The sequence below is a fragment of the Astatotilapia calliptera genome, chromosome 5 (assembly GCF_900246225.1).
Source record: "Astatotilapia calliptera chromosome 5, fAstCal1.2, whole genome shotgun sequence".
Taxonomy (NCBI): domain Eukaryota; kingdom Metazoa; phylum Chordata; class Actinopteri; order Cichliformes; family Cichlidae; genus Astatotilapia; species Astatotilapia calliptera.
The window spans coordinates 24690240-24709208 of record NC_039306.1 but is presented as its reverse complement, the minus strand read 5'-3'; the positions used below and the strand labels follow the sequence as shown (position 1 = coordinate 24709208).

At 40.7% G+C, this 18969-nt stretch overlaps 2 protein-coding genes across 6 annotated transcripts in view; one reads left to right on the top strand and one right to left on the bottom strand.

Moving 5' to 3' along the window:
• The window catches only part of LOC113022706 (arf-GAP with coiled-coil, ANK repeat and PH domain-containing protein 3-like), a 57209-nt gene extending 56903 nt beyond the window's left edge, over positions 1-306 (bottom strand). For 4 of the 5 annotated variants that reach the window (XM_026168392.1, XM_026168394.1, XM_026168393.1 and 1 more), the window contains exon 1: positions 18-306. In XM_026168392.1, the coding sequence (XP_026024177.1) occupies positions 18-64 (47 nt within the window). In that variant the 5' untranslated portion in view covers positions 65-306. The remainder of the gene's footprint in view (positions 1-17) is intronic. The other variant, XM_026168396.1, reaches the window with a different exon arrangement.
• Positions 307-1599: 1293 nt separating this feature from the next.
• pusl1 (pseudouridine synthase like 1) lies at positions 1600-18732 on the top strand. The gene is made up of 8 exons (XM_026168391.1): positions 1600-2109; positions 2190-2250; positions 3771-3958; positions 12062-12211; positions 13689-13859; positions 16637-16691; positions 16892-17054; positions 18592-18732. Exons 1-8 carry the CDS (start codon positions 2054-2056, stop codon positions 18648-18650), a joined length of 903 nt encoding a protein of 300 aa, XP_026024176.1. The 5' UTR covers positions 1600-2053; the 3' UTR covers positions 18651-18732.
• Positions 18733-18969: the final 237 nt, after the last annotated feature.

Here is an 18969-nt window from a genome sequence, read left to right as displayed (position 1 = left end):
CCGAGAGGAGCTCCTACCTGAATCGGGGCGAATCTTTTATACATTCTTCAAAGTCCACAGTCATTTTTGCGTTTTCTCGTTAATTCCCACGTCAGGCTGCCAATGTCATTGCCCCCAACGGGATGTAGCTTGAACCGTGTGGATGATGACTGGTATCCCCTTGACGCGCAGCAGTCTGTCGCCCCTCTTCTGGTGGCACGGTGACACAAAATGCGAGCCGAGTACGCGGCACGCAGATTACTACTACACTACTGCCGCTGCTGCCCAGACAGGCGGGAGGCGTAGCTGCACCGTGAGCACCGGTGAAGGAGAGAAGAGCGCCGAGCAGACACAAGCTTCCGTAACAACCCAGGAGGAGCACAAGGAATCATGGGAGATAGATAGATAGATAGATAGATAGATAGATAGATAGATAGATAGATAGATAGATAGATAGATAGATAGATAGATAGATAGATAGATAGATAGATAGATAGATAGATAGATAGATAGATAGATAGATAGATAGATAGATATTAAATACCCCATAGTACCATTTTATCCTAACAGAGCACTTTGCTTTCAAACTGCATGCTTATTTATGGTTGTAGCAGTTTTTTAAAGTAGAATGGGAGGCTGAGCCTTCAGCTTCCAGGCCCCTCTCCTGTGGATTCTCCCAGTTAGGATTCAGGAGACAGGTAATCTCTGTGATATTAAGATTAGTCTTAAAACTTTTTGTATTAAACTTTTAGCTCGGACTGTATCGGGTGAACTCTGAACCTTGTATATGCTGCAATAGACTGTAGCAGCTGGTGGGGGCTTCCCATGATGCTTTGAAAGTTTTTTCTTCACTGGCATGTTTTCATTCTCTGTATTTATACATCAATTTGTGTTTGATCATTAAAGTGTCTCTCTTTCTTTCTCTGTGCTCTTAGGCTGGTTGTTGGTTCTCCAGGAGGTTTCTTCCTGTTAAAAGTGATTTTTTCCTTTCCGTATGCCCATCATTGTTGGGATTTGTCTATATTATTGTAGAGTCTTTACCTTAACAGCGCAAATCACCTTGAGGCAACTGCTGTTGTGATTTTGCGCTATACAAATAAAACCGAATTGAACTGAATTAAAAGCTACTGTGGGTGTAATGTGTAGGTGGTCCTGTACTTTTGTCTATACAGTGTTTGTAAACACAAAAACTGGCTTAAGCATGTGATATTTCACTCATGATTAGCATCAGCTTAAACATCATCTATGTGGAAAATGTGTAGGTATGTGTATTCTCTGGGGGGCACAGAGAATAGACTTAAAGAAAATAGCAACAGTGGTTTGTAAACATATGAGCCTTTGAATGAGCTTAAATTTACTAACCTTATTAACCTTATCATAAATTAGACACCTACAAATCACCTAAAAAAGTGGACAACTTCAAAAAATAATATTGTAGATTTGATATAACTAATTATGGCCAATCTATCTTAAACATTTAACTTTTTTCTTTTTTGCTTGACTCCGCTTGACCGCTTGCTCTTGTTAGCGGTACATTGACTACTTGCTGTCGACCAATCTTAAACGTGAGTACAGTATCTGGCTTCAATGACTGGAGCAAGAAGGCTCTGCGGCTGGAGCGACGTAATCAAAATGCGACGTACTACAATGTGGAAGGAGGCAAACATCCAGAAATGTTGCTGTGCAGTAACGTGCACTGAACATAGGTGTCACAGCTTGGATAGAGTCATACAGTGCACGTGCCATCTCACTGCTAGTTATCACGCGGCGCTTGTAACAGCTCTTTTATCGGGTCTGCACTGTACTACGGCCTCGTGACACAGTAACGTGCGCTCTCATATGTCAACAGAAGAATTCTAACAGCTGTTGTCTCCAGTGGACTTCCGGACTACACTTCAGAGGGTTCTCGGTGGTACTTGGAGGTGAGGGGTCGTGTCTGGCTAGCACAGGAACGTTTCACCAGAGGTTCAGTCTGCAGGGACATCAGTCACAGCTGGATCCATGAAATGATTCTGCATTGCAGTTTTTCCACTCTCGTAAACGAGGAACATGCACAGTGACATTTCGAGTCAACATGCACAACCGGGCTCGTTACCTCATATTTTTTCAGTACATCGGAACAAAATACCGGTAGGTTACAGGGCACACTGAGATGTTATATCTTATTATTATTATTTTTGAATATACCACTACTGTTATCATTATTGCAGTGGAGCAGTGAAAGTCCCTCCACATCAGCTGGGGAAGAAAGGGGTCCAGGACCACTTGGAGGTATGTTTTAACTCACTTAAAGCTAATCAGGTGACAAGTTGCCTTTGAGCTGCTAGTATTAAATGTAGTTAGGCTTAAAAAGCTGTGTCATGACTTTATGAGTCTGCTTAGCTTAGTAATTCATTATAGGCCTTAAATCCTCTAGGTCTCTGATCCACTCATCAAAAGCAGCGTCATATGGTGTAATGCATAAGCATTTCATTAATCTTTGACTTGGATCCTTTTTTCTGGGCTTGTTTGTCGTATATATAAAAAAACTTTACAATCTCAACTTTATGTCGATGCCTTTTGAAAATCTAAAAAGTGAGAATGATCAGACTGCTGTCTGATGATTAAAGGCGGTTTCAATAAATGATTCAAAGGCAGCAAGGATCCACATGAGAAAATGGGACTAATGTTAAGGTCCACACCAGTAAGCTTATAAAGAAATAAAACTAACTCTCTGAGGTCTAAGTCATGGACTGGTCCTTTTCTACTCTACCTGAGCAGTCAAAGCACTTTATACAACACGCCTCATTCTCCCTTTCACACCCTTTCTATGTAACATTCACACTCCGATGGATGCATCTAAGAGCAACTTAGGGTTAATATCTTGCAAAAGGTAAGGCAATTGGTAGATTGGTAGATGACCCGCTCTACCTCCTGAGCTACATCCACCCCTTGGGATCATAAGCGCAAACCCTAAATGCCTGAATCCCAAATATCTTTAGAGATGATCTAAAATATACCATTAAATGTGATTTAGAGAATTTTTGCTTTTGCATATGTTATTTTTCATAGTTATCACATCATTAAATATCTAAATAGCTTCTGTGTTATTTACAGTAAGATGTGTTCACAACAGAAATACTGTTAATTTGTTGGCTTTAATCTGTTTTTGTGGTGTAGGACTTATATGCATCAAACTGTCATAAAAATCCATATAACTGCACTGTTAGGAATAAAACCTGGCATACAGTTTGAAGTCCGTACTTTCTGCTCTTTCCAAACATGGACTAAGCGAGGCTCCATCGTGCTTCTAAGTTGTCAAAAATCAGTCATTTGTTTTGGACGTGCCAACACGCCCATTGACTCCAGAGGGTGAATAATGAAGTTCAGCTTATTGGTGTGGCACTCCACACCTGGGTTGAGCACTACAATCACCAAACTTATGATATGACGCATAAACAAGGTTCCTGTTTCACATCCAGCTGCTTCGTGGATTGTTGCATGTCTTTCTTGATCACTGTCTGTTCCTTGTTTTCTTGTCAGCTCTCTACTGTCTACTGTTTCTAATAAAGGCATAAAAAGCCCAAAAATAAGCACAGAGAGAAGGAAACACAGATTACAGGGCAAAAAAAGATCAGTCTTTCTTGTCACATCATGCCTCTGTTCACAGCTCTGTTTGATAACTATTTGAGGCAGACAAGGCTGTGAGTGGCTTCAGAAGTTTGAAAGTGAGCTTTAAAAAAGTTATTTGTTTTCTAGGCTATCAACCCAAAGCTATTAATATCTAAAAAGATCTTTTCGTCTTTGTGTAGGATGCAATCCAGCGACTGAGGCCAGTCAATCCTGTATCCCTGTCAGTTTCCAGCAGGACGGACACGGGTGTCCACGCCCTCTCTAACTCCGCACACTTTGACCTGCAACGCAAGAATGACAAGCTGCCGTTCACTGAAGATGTTCTTGTTCAGGCGCTCAATTTCCACCTCGGGACAGAACAGATCAGGTGAGTAAAGGGTCTTGAAAATCTTGGTGAGTGCATGAGTGCTTTTATGACTTTGTAAGTCTCTGAGTTATGTAATTAAGCCACTTAAGCCAAATAAAAACACATTTCTCTGTCTCTGAGATCAGTTTTCTCTGAACACATTATAGAAACAGTGAGACATCAAAAGGTATGTGAACATAACCTGGATGAGTGCTAAAGTAGTTTCCTTTAGCACTACTTGATCTTGCGCCCCCCCCTAAATGTGACTTTTCTTTTTTAATCCTCTTACACTGAGTGAATGCAGTTTAGTCAGCTGGTGAAGCAGCAGCCTTGTGTTTTCTCTGATAGATGGTGTTGCCATCTTGTAACAACTGACCTGTCAAGTAGCTTGACAAACAGTGTGCAAGTGCCAGTGTGTTCTCTGTTGTTGGCAATAGGTGGTCAAACCAAGCAGGATTTTTATTCATTAACTGCACTGTACTTTTTAATAAATAGAAACCATTCCTGGCATTATTTTTGCCTGATCAAAATAGTTTTCAAAAAGCTATTATGAATTTTTATAATTGGCACAATTTAACCTGATTGACTGCTCCATAAATAACACCAATGAGAAATAAAAATAGAAATGTTTACTATGGAGACACACAGGATATGGCCAAACATAATATGCAGACGTACATTCACTGGTTGTTTCGTTAGGTACACCTTGCTAGTACCAGGTTAGAGTCCCTTTTGCCTTCAGAACTGCTTTAATTCTTCAAGCGTAGATTCAACAAGGTGCTGGAAGCAATTTGGTCCATATTGATATGTAAACATCACACAGTTATTGCAGAGTTTATCAGTTGCACATCCATGATGAGAGTTTCTCAGTCCATCACATCCCAAAGGTGCTCTATTGGATTGAGATCAGGGGCCCGTTCTTCGTACGTCGCTTACTACATCCAAGATCAAATGACACATCCAAGATCAAATCATCGCGCTAACCGTGAGCTCGCTAATCCGGTTCCCCGAACACACTTGCTGTTGACGATTACTACAGCTGGACGCAGGAATGTGACATCACTGGGCGTCGTAAAAGGGGCTACGCATCGATAGTAGAAACATTGATCGGCAACCCGCTGATTGGTCGGCGAAAATGTCGAAGGGGCGTGCTCGGTATTTTCCGGCAGCAGAGCAAGAACTCTTGAGTGAGGGATTTCAGGAGTTTCAGAGTTTAATTAAAACGCAAGAGAACACTGCAAAGGCTGCAAAAGCAAGGAGAGAGGGCTGGCAGAAAGTTGCTGACAAATCAAACTCGTAGGTAATTTAATAATAATAATAATAATGGATTGGATTTATATAGCGCTTTCCAAGGCACCCAAAGCGCTTTACGATACCACTATTCATTCACTCCCACATTCACACACTGGTGGAGGCAGCTACGGTTGTAGCCAGGCTGCCATATCGCGCCATCGGCCCCTCTGGCCAACACCAGTAGGCGGTAGGGTAGATCTATCATATGACACTATATTGTCCAATATCATATGGCATTATATTATATTATAATATGTTATATTATATCCCCTTTCACATTAGAGCCACAACAGGACCCACAAGAACATGGGAACAAGTAAAAGTGGAATACAGGAGTATTCTACAGAATGGTAATATTTATCTCTTAGATTGCTTTGCGTCTCTTGGCAAGGTAATACTGGCCTGTAATACTCTGTTAGTTTGTTCATAACAGCAACCAAGAAAAGGGCAGAGGAAAAAAAGACAGGTGGTGGTCCTGCACCCCCTCGTCAACAAGTTGGTTAAGTAAATAATACCCTCACGGGAAAATCGATATGTCTCTATGAGCACACTGTCGCGCTGAGCTAAAGGATCCTGTCTGTCCCGCAATATACGCTGAATTCTGAGGACTCTCCTTATCAATCTTGCACCTTCCGCAATGGGCTGCTCGCGTATACGGACAGGACATGGCTGCGACAGACTTCCCAAATCCACCTTCGCTTTTATAGCCGTGGTCTCTCATCTTGATTACACGAAGTAATTTACAATTACTACTCTGAAATATGAATTACATCTGTAATAATCACATACATGTAATAGAATGTTAATAGTACATTTCCCTTTTTTAGGAAATGACCTGTATGTATCTGTGTGAAATCAATAAAAGGATCAGGTGCTGCATTGTCTTTAGTTACATTGATAATATTTATTTATGGTGAAACAGTGGTAAAATATCGCTGTTGCTTTCGTATAAATGAAGCGGACATACCTGCGTGGCCGCGATCTAATCCTGTTTACATAAAGTGAACCTGCTCCCGAGCAGGTTTACGCTTACGGCTCTGTTGCTATGACAGCAAGTCCCGGATGAGCTTCGGGGAACCGACTGATCCAGGATCACGCGAAATCGTCAACAATCTAATCCGGCTAACCTACTTAGCGAGGTACGAAGAACGGGCCCCTGGGGACTGCGGGGCTTATTTGTGTACAGTGAACACATTGTCATGCTAAAGAAACCAGTTTGTGATGGTTTGAGGTTTGTGCCATCTGAAGAAGAGTAGAGATGGACCGATCCGATATTACGTATCGGTATCGGTCCGATACTGACCTAAATTACTGGATCGGATATCGGAGAAAAATAAAAAATGTAATCCGATCCATTAAATATCACGAAAGCACCTCACAAAACTTGCAACGCGCCGTAACTCACCTCAGAACGTTAGCACGTCGGAGCAGTATGCATCACGTGATAGAGCGGCTGTGGCATGCGGGACCTGTCGGTGCTCTGGATAGCATTTGGAGCTTCGCTAGCAACCCGGCATTTCATCTCCGACAAAGTTATCCCCGAGAGAAGTAAAGCAAGTGTGTAAGTCCATCTCTGAATGTTTGTAAAGCATTCCTGCGTTAAGCTTAACAAACGATATATGGAGCGACTGCCTCTTCTCGCTGCTACTTCAATCATGAAACTGCTTAACGATCAGCTGATCGGCTTTTCTGTCGCGAGTCCGTGTCTCTAGTTTGCTTTTGGCCCACTTTGCACCAGAAAGAGGAAACCAGCGGCTGAACAACAGCAGCACATTTAAGCTTGATCAGCTGTTGTTAGAATGTATTTAATATTTCTTTCTACTCGAGGATCTTTTTCTATGTAGCTGACGCTGGTAACTGTGCAGGGGCGGATCTAGCAAAGTTTAGCCAGGGGGGCCGATAGGGCATTAACAGGGAAAAGGGGGCACAAAGACATACTTTTTTCTTATTCTCATTTAAAATGTCTAGCTTTTAATAAATAATTATCTGACACCCAAAGTTTTAATTTGATGTAAAATGAATAGAAGTCAATTACTGTATATAGTGACTATTAAGTCTAATATATATACCCTAGTAAGCTATAGTACTTTTTCCTTTGGGAAGGTACCATCTGTGCAGTCTGCAATTTTGTTGAAGAAAGATGTTGAATCTATTTAATATTTCTTGAAAAATAATTGATTTCTGTGCATTTTTTTCACACTGCATCAAATTAAGGTTGATTATGTCGATTAAGCATCATGAGGTGGAGCGTGAGGGGTGGTTCCCTATTTTTTATTTATTTATTTTTGTTGTTGCTGGGAGTTGGAACCCTATTAGTTAGGTTGCTTAATATTTATGCTAAGTACTCTTTAAAATACCAGAATAGGGAGGATGGTGTAGGTTTAAGTTTATTAGATTGATCAGTATTGCTGAACTATGAAATTATTTTTTTTTTGCATACAGGTATAACAGAATAGCTTTAGTGTAGTTGTTGTTTTAAACTTGAGTATGAACTTATACAAAATGCAGCAAGATATTTAAAAAACAGTTTTGTTGATTAAAAAACACTATATCGGATTCATATCGGTATCGGCAGATATCCAAATTTATGATATCGGTATCGGTCATAAAAAAGTGGTATCGTGCCATCTCTAAAGAAGAGTTCACTGTGGTCATGAAAGCATAAAAGCTACGATACTCAGGTTGGCTGTGGTGTTTAAATGATGCCCAGATGGTATTAAAAGTCTGTCAAAAATATTCCCCACACCATTAAACCACCATAGAGGATCCACTCTTTCATGCTGTGTCTGGCTAATTCTGACCTTACCATCTGAATCAAAGCGGAAATCAGACCAGGCAATGTTTTTCAGTCACCTGTTGTCCAATTCAGAGGAGGCTGTTTGAGTTGTAGTCTCAGTTTCCTGTTCTTAGCTCAGAGTAGTAAGACCTGGTGTGGTCTTCTGCTGCTGTAGGCCATCTGCTGCAGGGTTCAAAGGGTTGTGCTCATACATTTTCTGCTTGTAGCAAGTGTTTATATTGGTTACTGTTGCCTTCCGGACAGTTTAAAGCAGTCTGGCAATGCTTTTCTGACATCACTGAGTCAATATTGCCCAGAGAACCTCTGCTTCCTGGATATTTGATCTTTTCTGAACCATTTACTGTAAACCCGAGAGATGGATGTGCAGGAAAATCTCAGCAGATCAGCAGTTTCATAAATACTCAGACCAGCCTGTCTGGCACCAACAACCATACTACCTTCAAAGTCACATAAATCACTTACCCTCCCAATTATGATGCTTGAACTTCAAAAGGTCATCTCAACCATGTCTGTATGCCTTTTGCTGCCATTTGATTGGCTGATTAGATATTTATGATAACGAGCAGGGAGCAGCAGTACGTGTTGAGCGTAGATACACAGATACATATCCTGAGGGGCATACAGTGGTAAATAAATCCCAGAAAGAAGTATGACTGACTTAAACATCTGCCTCAACAGTTGGGATATACATAGCTGTGGTGAAATGCCATAAGTTCACCTGTTGAATATGTAATGGAAAAGGGCATCTTTAAATACTGCTGCAAACGAGTATCTGCCGACTCGTTTTTTTCCTGTGTTTTCTTCATCTCCTCCCCTTGTAATCCCTTCATTACATACATTTACATTATTCAAAGCCATAGTTGGCTGTTTTGGTTTGGGCTGCTGTGGCATTCTGTTCCTTAGTCAGGATTGGAAAGAAGAAGTACAGAACAAAGCAATAGATAAAGAGATGGTATTGGGTAAATGCAGTCAGTGCCAGTGAGAGAGGGCGTGGAAAGATGAGTCTGAATAAAGAGAGTGAGTTTGAACAGCGCACGCTGGGAGAAAGAAAGAGGGGAGAGAGAAACTGCTAATCCCCAAACCTGCAGAGAGAAGGTTAGAAAGGATTATCTTTGCTCTGCTTTTTTGGTGTATAGCATCTGTTTAGCACGCACATGCACACACGTGGATACACACTGCATCATTCGTCACTCTATATACACTTTTTGTTTTCAGCTGACACTTAAAATGTAAAAGTGTTTCATACACAAACACACTTCATATGTTTTAGATAGAACGTTTTACTGTTGATGTGAAAGAAAAGCAGTTTGTGGTGTCAGATCTGACATCCCAAACTATCTTTTCCCATCTTGCACAGCGGGAAGAGCTTTTGTTACAGCTACAATGACGATACGGCTCATCTGCTGCTTCCAGAGACAGAGAGCCAAGGCGAGATTTGAGCACAGCCTGCACACTGTAAAAAATCTCTCTTCTCCTTCAGCTTCATTTGTCTTCTGAGCTGCTGTGAAAATTGGCCTCAATTAGCCTAAAACTACCGGCTCTTTTTGCATAAAAGGAAACTGCTGAATAGCAAAATAGTGCCATGCTAAACAATGCCCCAGCTCCCAAATGTGTGACACCATGCTTTGTACACTGCTAATGAAAATTTTACGTGTGTGTGTGTGTGTGTGTGTGTGTGTGTGTGTGTGTGGGGTTTGGAGGCCATCGAAAGGCTGTCACTTCACATTGGTGCGGCCGCTGAAGGCAGATGCAAGGGTTTCCTCTGCCACGTGTCACACCCAATCTCCTCCCCTGGAAACCTAACCTAGTTTCCCCGGTTGCGCACAAACACACGCTTACATAGACATACACATGTGCAGATACCGATTGCCGTCGCACACATTCTCAAGCACATGCGTGACTGAATGCGTGCTCTGTGTGCTGGCACAAACATGTGATCAAACACTATAGGGTGCTAATGTGCTTTGTGCAGTCCTTTTTACACTGATGCAGGTGAATGCAGCTCTTTGTTTTTGAAGGTTACAGAGACATGAATTAAGGAACCTCATCTGTCACAGTATTGTAATTATAAGTGTTTTATTATTAAAAGGGGTCAAGGGGGTCACCACAGCAGGTAGCTCCACATATTTGATTTGGCAGGTTTGTATGCCATGTGCCCTCCTTGAGATAAGCCCAGCGGGATCTGTGTCACCAGGATTGAACCAGGCAAATGTGTAAACCTTGTGCAATATGGAGCCACTTGTTTTATTGTCATTATTAGTGTAAATTTTTACATCTTTGCCTTCTTATATGTTGTGGAACAAGATGAATTAACATGAATTAGAATACATTTGTTGTGCGGTGCTTTCGGTACATGAACAAAAGCTTGAAGACGAACATTGACATCAGCTTTAGGTGTTATTTGGTTTTACATCTAAATCGCAAATTTTAGCAAGCGGAACCGCTGTAACAGCTATAAATACTCATTGGGCACTTTGTTAGCCACACCTGTTTAGCTGCTTGTTTAATCAGTAACTGGCATAAACTCCGTGCAATTAAGCATATAAAGTGCTGTGAAAAAGTATTTGCCCTGGGATTTGCTAATTTTGCTTCAGATCATCAAATAAATTTAAATATTAGACAAAGATAACAGAGTAAACACAAAATGCAGTTTTTAGATGATGACCCTCGTTTGTTAATTTAAAAAAAAAAAAGGCCCTATGTGGGGAAAAAATTGGTTCCTAAACATAATAACTGGTTGGCTGGGAAAGTTGTTCCCATTTCTGGATAATGGCTCTCGCCATGGTTTGCTGGACTTGTTTCTGCATAGAGCCAGGTAGCTTTGGATAGCTTTTTTCCCTCAATAAATGAAATCATCATTTAAAAACTGGATTTACTCAGGTTAGCTTTGTCAAATAATAAAAGCTGTTTGATGATCTGAAACTTGTAAGTGTGTAAATCGGGAAGCAAGCATGAAATCAGGAACAAGGAGAAGTCGTTTTTCACAGCGCTGCTGACATCGTGAAGTTCAAACAGCATCAGAATGAAGAAGCTCTAAAGACAAAAGTGGGTCCACCTTGATGCTCGCAATGTGTACTTAATAAAATGGCCAGTGGTTGCGAGTTAAGTATTACGTCTCTTAAATGGTAAAACATGGCTTTTTGAGTATGTGTCAGTGCAGATTATAAGCTTGGCTATTGATTAAATGTAATAGTATGCATAGCAGCTGTTGTTATAACTGACTGTAATACTGTGATGAGACAAAGGAGGAAAGATTTGCCCTGCATTGCATTAAATCGATAGAAATAGTGAATTTCTGTGCAATCTGACAATAAATTCTTGATCTTAATCAAAAATGATTCAGATATTTTCATTACTGCTGTAGCATCAATCAGGCACGAGGACAGCTTGAAACTACTAAAAAGGGGGGGGAATCCCCTTTTTGTTCAAACTCTCTGTAAATCTCAGTTTGGTTCATCGTTTTAGTAACAACACTGCACGCAGCAGAGTAATTCAATTGTACGTGCAGAACCTGTAGCCAGAAATGCCAGTGTCATTCTTCAGTCTACTTTAAGACGTCTCGCAGAATCAGGAATTGATCCAGTCTGTTACTTATTACATCAGTCCCTGCCTCTGCGCGCAAAAACACAGGAAGTGTCTCGTGTTATCCTGCTGGAATCGCATCAGAGAGGCTCAGCCTGAGATTCTGCTCTGATGTTAACTGTGTTAAAATAAGCTCTTGGCAGCCTTTTTAGGACTCTGTTGGTGTGTCTTTGTGTTAAAAGCTGCAATGCTGGCACTTTGGAGCATGGCTTGTACACAGTTTTTCTAGCTGGGAGTACAAAAAGGAGCATTGACACCATCTTTGCTATGGGACTGCCTCTACAAAGAAAGAATCAGAGATAGTTTTGTTCTCACTGAACAGCCAGACTGAATGTTTAAAGATCACCTCCAGGCTTCAGTGCAGATGTATAAGAATATTTATGAATGTGCATGTTTCAAGTTTCTTCATCCTAAATCCTAGGTTTCACTTCTCTTTGTCCATTTTATTTCAGGATCACCCGTGCCCACCGTGTTCCTCATGACTTCCATGCCCGTTTCCGTGCCCAGTCTCGGACCTACGTCTACCGAATAGCGTTAGGAATCTCCCACCACTCTCTCCTTCCCCTCACAGACTGGGATCTGTGCTGGAGCCTCCGCAACACGTGAGTTATCCCAGTTTATGCACCACCCCTCCCTTTTCTCAGTCATGTCTTTTTCTTTTTCGTGTGTTAGTGTGCATGTGCATGATGTCTGCCTTAAAAAAAGAAATAAATAAGGGCTCAGTCTGAAGCTGAATCTGACTGTGTATATGTGTAAAAGCAGAGACACACTCTTTCTGTGTAATGGAGACTCAGACCAGAAAAATGGCACATTGAACACATGAATAGTCCACATGCACCATGCAGGAGGTGCACATTAGAGACAGCCAAACGAAGTGTTTTATCTGAGCTGATGCGCAAAATGCAAACAAAGGAGGAGGAAGGAGAGGAGAGAGGATGCATAGAGTGTAAAAAGTAGGAAAGAGATTAAATGGCGTTGGCTTCGAAGCTTACACAAGGTTCTTGTAGCTGTGATTGGAAAAACTGGCCACAAAGAGAAACATTTTAGTTTGTGTTTGAGCGTTTGTATCTTTTTTTCTCCTCACTTTTTTGGGGAAAAGTAGGGCAAGATAAGCTGCGGGCTTTTATACGTGCAGAACAACACCCACGCATTTCATCCTTTCTTTCCCTTCTTTTCTGCTTCTGTCCATTTTTTTCTCTCAATCTCTTTCTTTTTCTCCTTCCTTCCTTCACTAACTTCTTTCTCTGGATCTTCTGCTTTGTTATCGCTCTCTCATGTTCAACATTCATGTTGCTCTTCACACCCCTGAGCGTCTCAGCCTCAGCAGCGTCTCTCTTTTCCTCTCTTTGATGCGCCTCTCCAGCGTCATCACACTCGCTCCATTTCTCCCACTGCAATAAAAAAAAGTTACTTTTTTTTTTTAAACAATTTTTTAAGATTATTTGAATGTTGGAATTCAGTGACCACGTTATCATTGGTCATCAGTCAGTTCTGTCTTCCTTCCCTCTTACCAACTGGTCACAGCTGCCCCCCTCCCAACATAGCGAAAAGTAAGGACTTAATGATTTGTTAATTAGACCGTTAAGATATTTTTTGCACATCTTCATTCATTCCTGATTCTTATGTTAAAATTTTTATTACTCAGCACACTTCTCCCTTTTCCCGCTCACTCTCTCTCCTCCCTCTCTCTTTGTCAGATCATATTTAAGCAGCAAATGAAGCGTGAGACTGGAGAGAATCTAATCACCGGCTCGCTCTGGTTCTCTGCCTTAAATGAGCTGGTCGTGGGCATGCTCTGCTCGCTCACGTGGCATTATCTTTCTGTTACATAAGTTTTCCACTAAATTATTCATGGAGTTCTGAAAAGATGTACTTCATGTGTACATTTGTGGCTGACCTCGCTGTTCAGCCAGGTCACTCTTGAGTGACGCTGCAATATCAAGAGTTAGCTTTCGAATCTTGATTCAGGAGCTCTGATGACCTCAGAATCTTCACATTTTCCCGGTTTTCAAATGCATTGTAATACTGTAAATGGTCACTTGTATAAAAAGCGTTTTTCTTTATTCTGTCTTTCATCAGAGAGCTAAACGTGGACGCTATGCACGAGGCAGCTTCCCTACTGCTTGGGACTCACGATTTCAGCAGCTTTAGGGCCGTCAACTCTGATCTGCCTTTCAAAAATCCTGTGAAGACGATGGATGTGATCAGTATACAGCAGGGAAACTCCTTTGCATATGCTCACTTCCACAGGTAGGCCACAGTATGTATTGAGACCACAATACCTACGACCAAGTTATTGTGGAATTGGATACATTATGTAAGGCAAAAAACAAGGTTTGTACAATTTTATGCAGCTTTTTAACCACAAAGTCAATGCTTGGTACAAACACCTTTACCTCTCTCAGGCAAACATCCCTGTAATTCCTTTAAGTAGTCTTCGGGAATAGTTCTCCTGGCATCTTGAAGGACATTCAAAGCTTTTCTTTGGATGTTGGTTGAATTGTGTTCTGTTCTCTGTCAAGATGATCCCACACTGCTTCAATAATGTTGAGGTCCAGGCTCTGGTCAGACTGTGTTTCATTGTGTATTTTTCTATTCAGGTACACTTTTATTGCATTGGCGGTGTGTTTGGGATAATTGTCATCCTGAGAAATGAAGCTGTCACCAGTCATTTGCTTTCCAGATGCTGTTACACGGTGGATCAAAGCCTGATGGCGCTTTTCTGCAGTCATGTTTCCATCAGTTCTGACAAATCTCCAACACTGCTGGCTGAAATGTTGACCCAAACCATGACAGAGCCTCCATTATATTTTGCAGATGGCTTTAGACACTCACTGTTGTACTTTACTTCTGACTTCCTCCTCCGTACATGTTGCCAACAATTTGAACAAGTAATGACAAATTTGGATTAAATTTCTGATGAGGCTTTGGTAAACAGTAAATGGATCAACTGACAGGCCAGATTCATCTCTCAGGTGCTGTGTCAGGTCTTTGCTGGATTTTGTTTTCCCTTCTTCTACCCTCTGCAGAATTCCCATGAATGATCCAATGTGGCCCACATTGGTCTCTGTCGGGTTTTGAAAGCCTACAGCTGAGCTGTGTTTATTTTTTCATGAGGGTCACTATTCTAAGAAACGGTGATAAAATGAAAAGAAACTGACTGATGAATTATTGAGGAGTCTAAGGTTCAACTAAATTTTTGATCCTAAAACGGGGAAATGTGGTCTGTGAGGCTGACTACTTTGGTCTCCATTCAAAGTTGAAAAAAAGGGCTTTTTTCTAACCTCCCGAAATATTTGATCTTATTTTCATGCATAAGTGAACAGAGATTTATTTATTTTAGGGCCTTGTGTAGCCTTGACTCTGTTTTCATGTTAACATGCTAACATTTGGTAGGTGTGCATTTTAAAACAAGTCTTCACATTTTGAAATTAATATATGCAGAATTCAAACCGTGCCGCAGCAGGAAGTGTGACATCCCTAATTTGTTTGTTTACCATTAGTTTAAGCCACACCAGCATCTAATCCAATCGAGAGGTGTTGCCACAATCCCATAAAATTTGGTAGGTGTACAAAAATTCATATGATTACATTAAGCACAGCTTAACAGAGCACCTAGCTGTTGTCCTGTTACAGTTATAATCATTAGCATGCTAGCGTTAAGGACAAAGCACCGTTGTTCATAAAGGACATCATAAAGCTAGCATAACGCTTACTGCTTGATTAAGTCTATTAATAAATAATAAAGTAGTTAACTGACTTATCATGTCAATGCTACCAGCTTATCCGCCCATCTGAGCAAAATTAACAACTAAAAATTCAGACTGAGCGGAAAACCGCAGCATCACACAGTCGCTGCAGATTTCCTGACTGCACATCCGTGATGTGGCTCTCCATTTCCAGCACATCCCAAAGGGTCTCTTTGGGGTTGAGATCTGGTGACTGCGGACATCATCTGAGTACACTCAACTCATTGTCATGTTCAGTAAACAGGGTGAAATGAAAATTAGCTCACAGGAGGGGCACCTGGTGCGGTCTTCTGCTGCTGGAGCCCATCTGCTTCACAGTTCCACATGCTTTGTGCTCTTCTGCAAACTTTGGTTATAATGAGTGTTTCTGTGAGTTACTGTTGGCTTCCTACCAGCTTAAAGCAGCCTGGCTTTATAATAATAACACAGCGCTGCAAATGTGCAACAAGAGGCCCAGCAGTGCTTTATTCTCATCTGAAGATACTGACCTCCAAGTCCACGGGCTAAAAGCCCTGCTCTATAAATCTGTCTCTACATTTCCTACATGTCGAATGTAATCAGACAGCAAGCACTGAGTCAAATTTGCATTTGACCCAATTCTTCCCATGTGCCTGTTTCCTTAGTTCACCCTGTCCTTCCCAAAATAAGAATCAGGGAGAGGTTTTTTTTTCTTCCTTTCTTTTTTCCCTTTTGAGGGCAGGGGCAAAATAATAATAATAATAATAATATTTTATGTGGCATCACACATAATCCTGTTGGGGCTAAGCTGCAGTGCCATATTTAGTGTGTGACATTTAAACAAATCTGTGCATGATGACAAACCCAGGCTTCATTTGATGCCTGGCATGAATGTCACATCAGTTATATTCACACAGGCGGGAACAGCACTGCTGCACAAGAGTGACTTAAGATGTAAAGATATGAGGCTGGATTATTTTCTTTTTTTAAAATTTTTTTTTATTTTTTATTTAATTAGTAATATTTTTTTCACTCAGAGGAATAAATGAGTAGGTGTGCTTTGGATCCACACTCTTGCTTAGTGGTTTTTATCAGACTAAATAATATTACATTACATCTGACAACCATTCACAATGTGCTTTAGACAGCAGTGCGATGTTTCAACTCCTGTGGCAACATTTAACCTTTCTTTATCCTTACACATTTTCTCCGTGATTCCATGTAGACTTCATGCCTGCTGGCCTTGGTCTCATTAATCTAACATTTCATGTGTAGTGCTTTGAATGTGGCTAAGACACAAATTTTATTTCCTTTTTCCAGAGAGATACCATCCTGGGAGCTGACTTTCACAAGTAAATCTTTTCTATATAAGCAGGTTTGTTGATAATCTTCTTCAGATTTTCTTTCAAGTTATATTTCCATTTCTGTGCGTGTGAGATTACGAGCCAGTAGCGACATCTGCTGGTGGTGACTGAAACTTTATTTAGAATAAAGTAAACATTAAATCTCTTAAAGCAAGCTGTGCATGCTTCTGTTGTTCTGTGTAAAACCTCTTTATCTGGCCTTTTCCTCCAGGTGCGGAGGATGACGGGGGCAATGGTGGCAGTGGGCCAGGGGCTGCTCTCAGTACCCCAGCTGAAGAAAATACTGGAAGCGAGAGACTCTCTGGCCTACCCACAGGGTATGGCTGCTCCAGCCCACGGCCTTTTCCTCACCAGAGTGGACTACAGGGATACAGGTGAGAATAAAAACCAACTCTGATAACATAGACAGGAAACTGCTCAAAGTTGCAGCCAAGTTTGTGTCCCTTTCTATATGTCACATACTTAATAGATCTTTGGCATGCAGCTTATTTCCATTGCAGTGGAAAGAATCGAAAATAATTCCCATTCCTAAAAACAAGAATGACGTTTTTAATGGTGTCAATAGCAGACCTATTAGTCTACTCCCCGTTCTAAGTAAAATTATGGAGAGGATTGTCTATGAACAAATTTAACATTACCTAACAGAAAATCAGTTACTCACTCAGTTTCAACATGCCTACAAACCTGGTTATTCCACCAGTTCAGCTCTTATTCACATGACAGATAACTGGTACAAATATCTAGATAATGGGAATCTGGCCGGGGTGGTATTTTTGGATTTTAGTGCTGCATTTAATTTGATAAATCATGATCTTTTGATAGATAAACTAAAATGTTATGGATTTTCACCAGCTGCTTTGTGCTGGATGGAAAGTTATTTGTCTGGAAGAAGGCAAAAGGTTTATTATAATGGTTATTTCTCAGAGGGCTGTGAAATGAACTGTGGTCTACCCCAAGGCAGCTGCCTCGGTCCACTTCTCTACTCAGTCTTTACAAATGATTTGCCGTATGTCCTGGATAAATCTCATCTTGTAATGTATGCTGATGATTCCACCATGTTTTATTCAGCCAGTAGCTACTCTGAATTGACAAGCGTATTACAACTAGATTTGCTGAACGTGTTTGATTGGATAAGTAAAAACAACATGATTTTAAACGTGTCGAAATCCATGTTAATAGGAAGTAGAGTACGCTTAGTCAACAGCCCACAACTAAATCTTTCCATAGCTGGATCGGTATTAGAACAGGTCACCCAGATTAAATTACTTGGTGTTACCATAAACCACCACCTTTCATGGTCTCAGCACATCAACTCTGTTATTAAGAAAATGGGACAGGGCATAGCTATAGCTAGGAAATGCTCTTTTTATATCACTTCTTCAATTATGAAAGATGTCATTAATGCACTAGTATTATCTCATCTAGAGTACTGCTCAATCATTTGGTCAGCAGCTAATAAGACAGATCTGAACAGACTTCAGTTAGTCCAAAATAGGGCGGCCAGATTAGTGTTAAGGTGTTCATATTATACAAGTATTGATAAAATGCACGATAAACTTTCTTGGCTTTCTGTACAAGCTAAATTATACTATGGCTTACTTGTATTTGCAGTATCCAGATGAAATACATAATCATGCCACACGATTTTCAACTAACCACACTTTAGTAACTCCTCGAGTTAAAAGTAACTTGAAACTATTCCAGCTTATAAAGCAACATTTTTTCCATTATGTGTACTCTATGGTAACTAGGATACCCTCCAGCCTCCATGCAATGTTGGAATTGGATAAGCAGCAGAAAACTGATGGATAGGAAAAATATTTTTACTCATATTTTCATCTTTTGGGAAAAGAAAACAAAAGGAACATTTTCATGAATTCTTCCTGTCTCAAGTTCTGTTTGTCTCCTCAGACCTGCAGCTTTCACCACAGCTGTCAGAGGAACTGCTCACCTCCACCAGGAAGGATTGATGCTACTTGAATATTCTATTTGTATGCATTTCCAAATGTCCTTATAAAACGAATATAATAAAGTTTGTGATTTAATGTATAATATGCTGTGTGTTCACTCATGTACTAAAAACAGTGATTGTACTCTAGTTCGACCTATATGAATAAGCATTAAGGGGACATACATATGAACAGCTAGATGTTCTTTTAATTCAACATATTAAGAGTACATAACTGTCCATGAACGCAGCTCAGCTACAGAAGACCACACACCTTGAACCTGTCATTGTCTACATAGATCTTTAGGTTACAACAGGCTACTTGCCCTAAACCCGATTAG

Bases quoted from the DNA above. Each gene is read 5' to 3' on its own strand.
- pusl1 (XM_026168391.1), top strand. From the start codon at position 2,054: ATGCACAACCGGGCTCGTTACCTCATATTTTTTCAGTACATCGGAACA. The intron at 13,860-16,636 runs GTAGGCCACAGT...TCCTTTTTCCAG, and splicing joins GCATATGCTCACTTCCACAG to AGAGATACCATCCTGGGAGC. The intron at 16,692-16,891 runs GTTTGTTGATAA...CTTTTCCTCCAG, and splicing joins AATCTTTTCTATATAAGCAG to GTGCGGAGGATGACGGGGGC.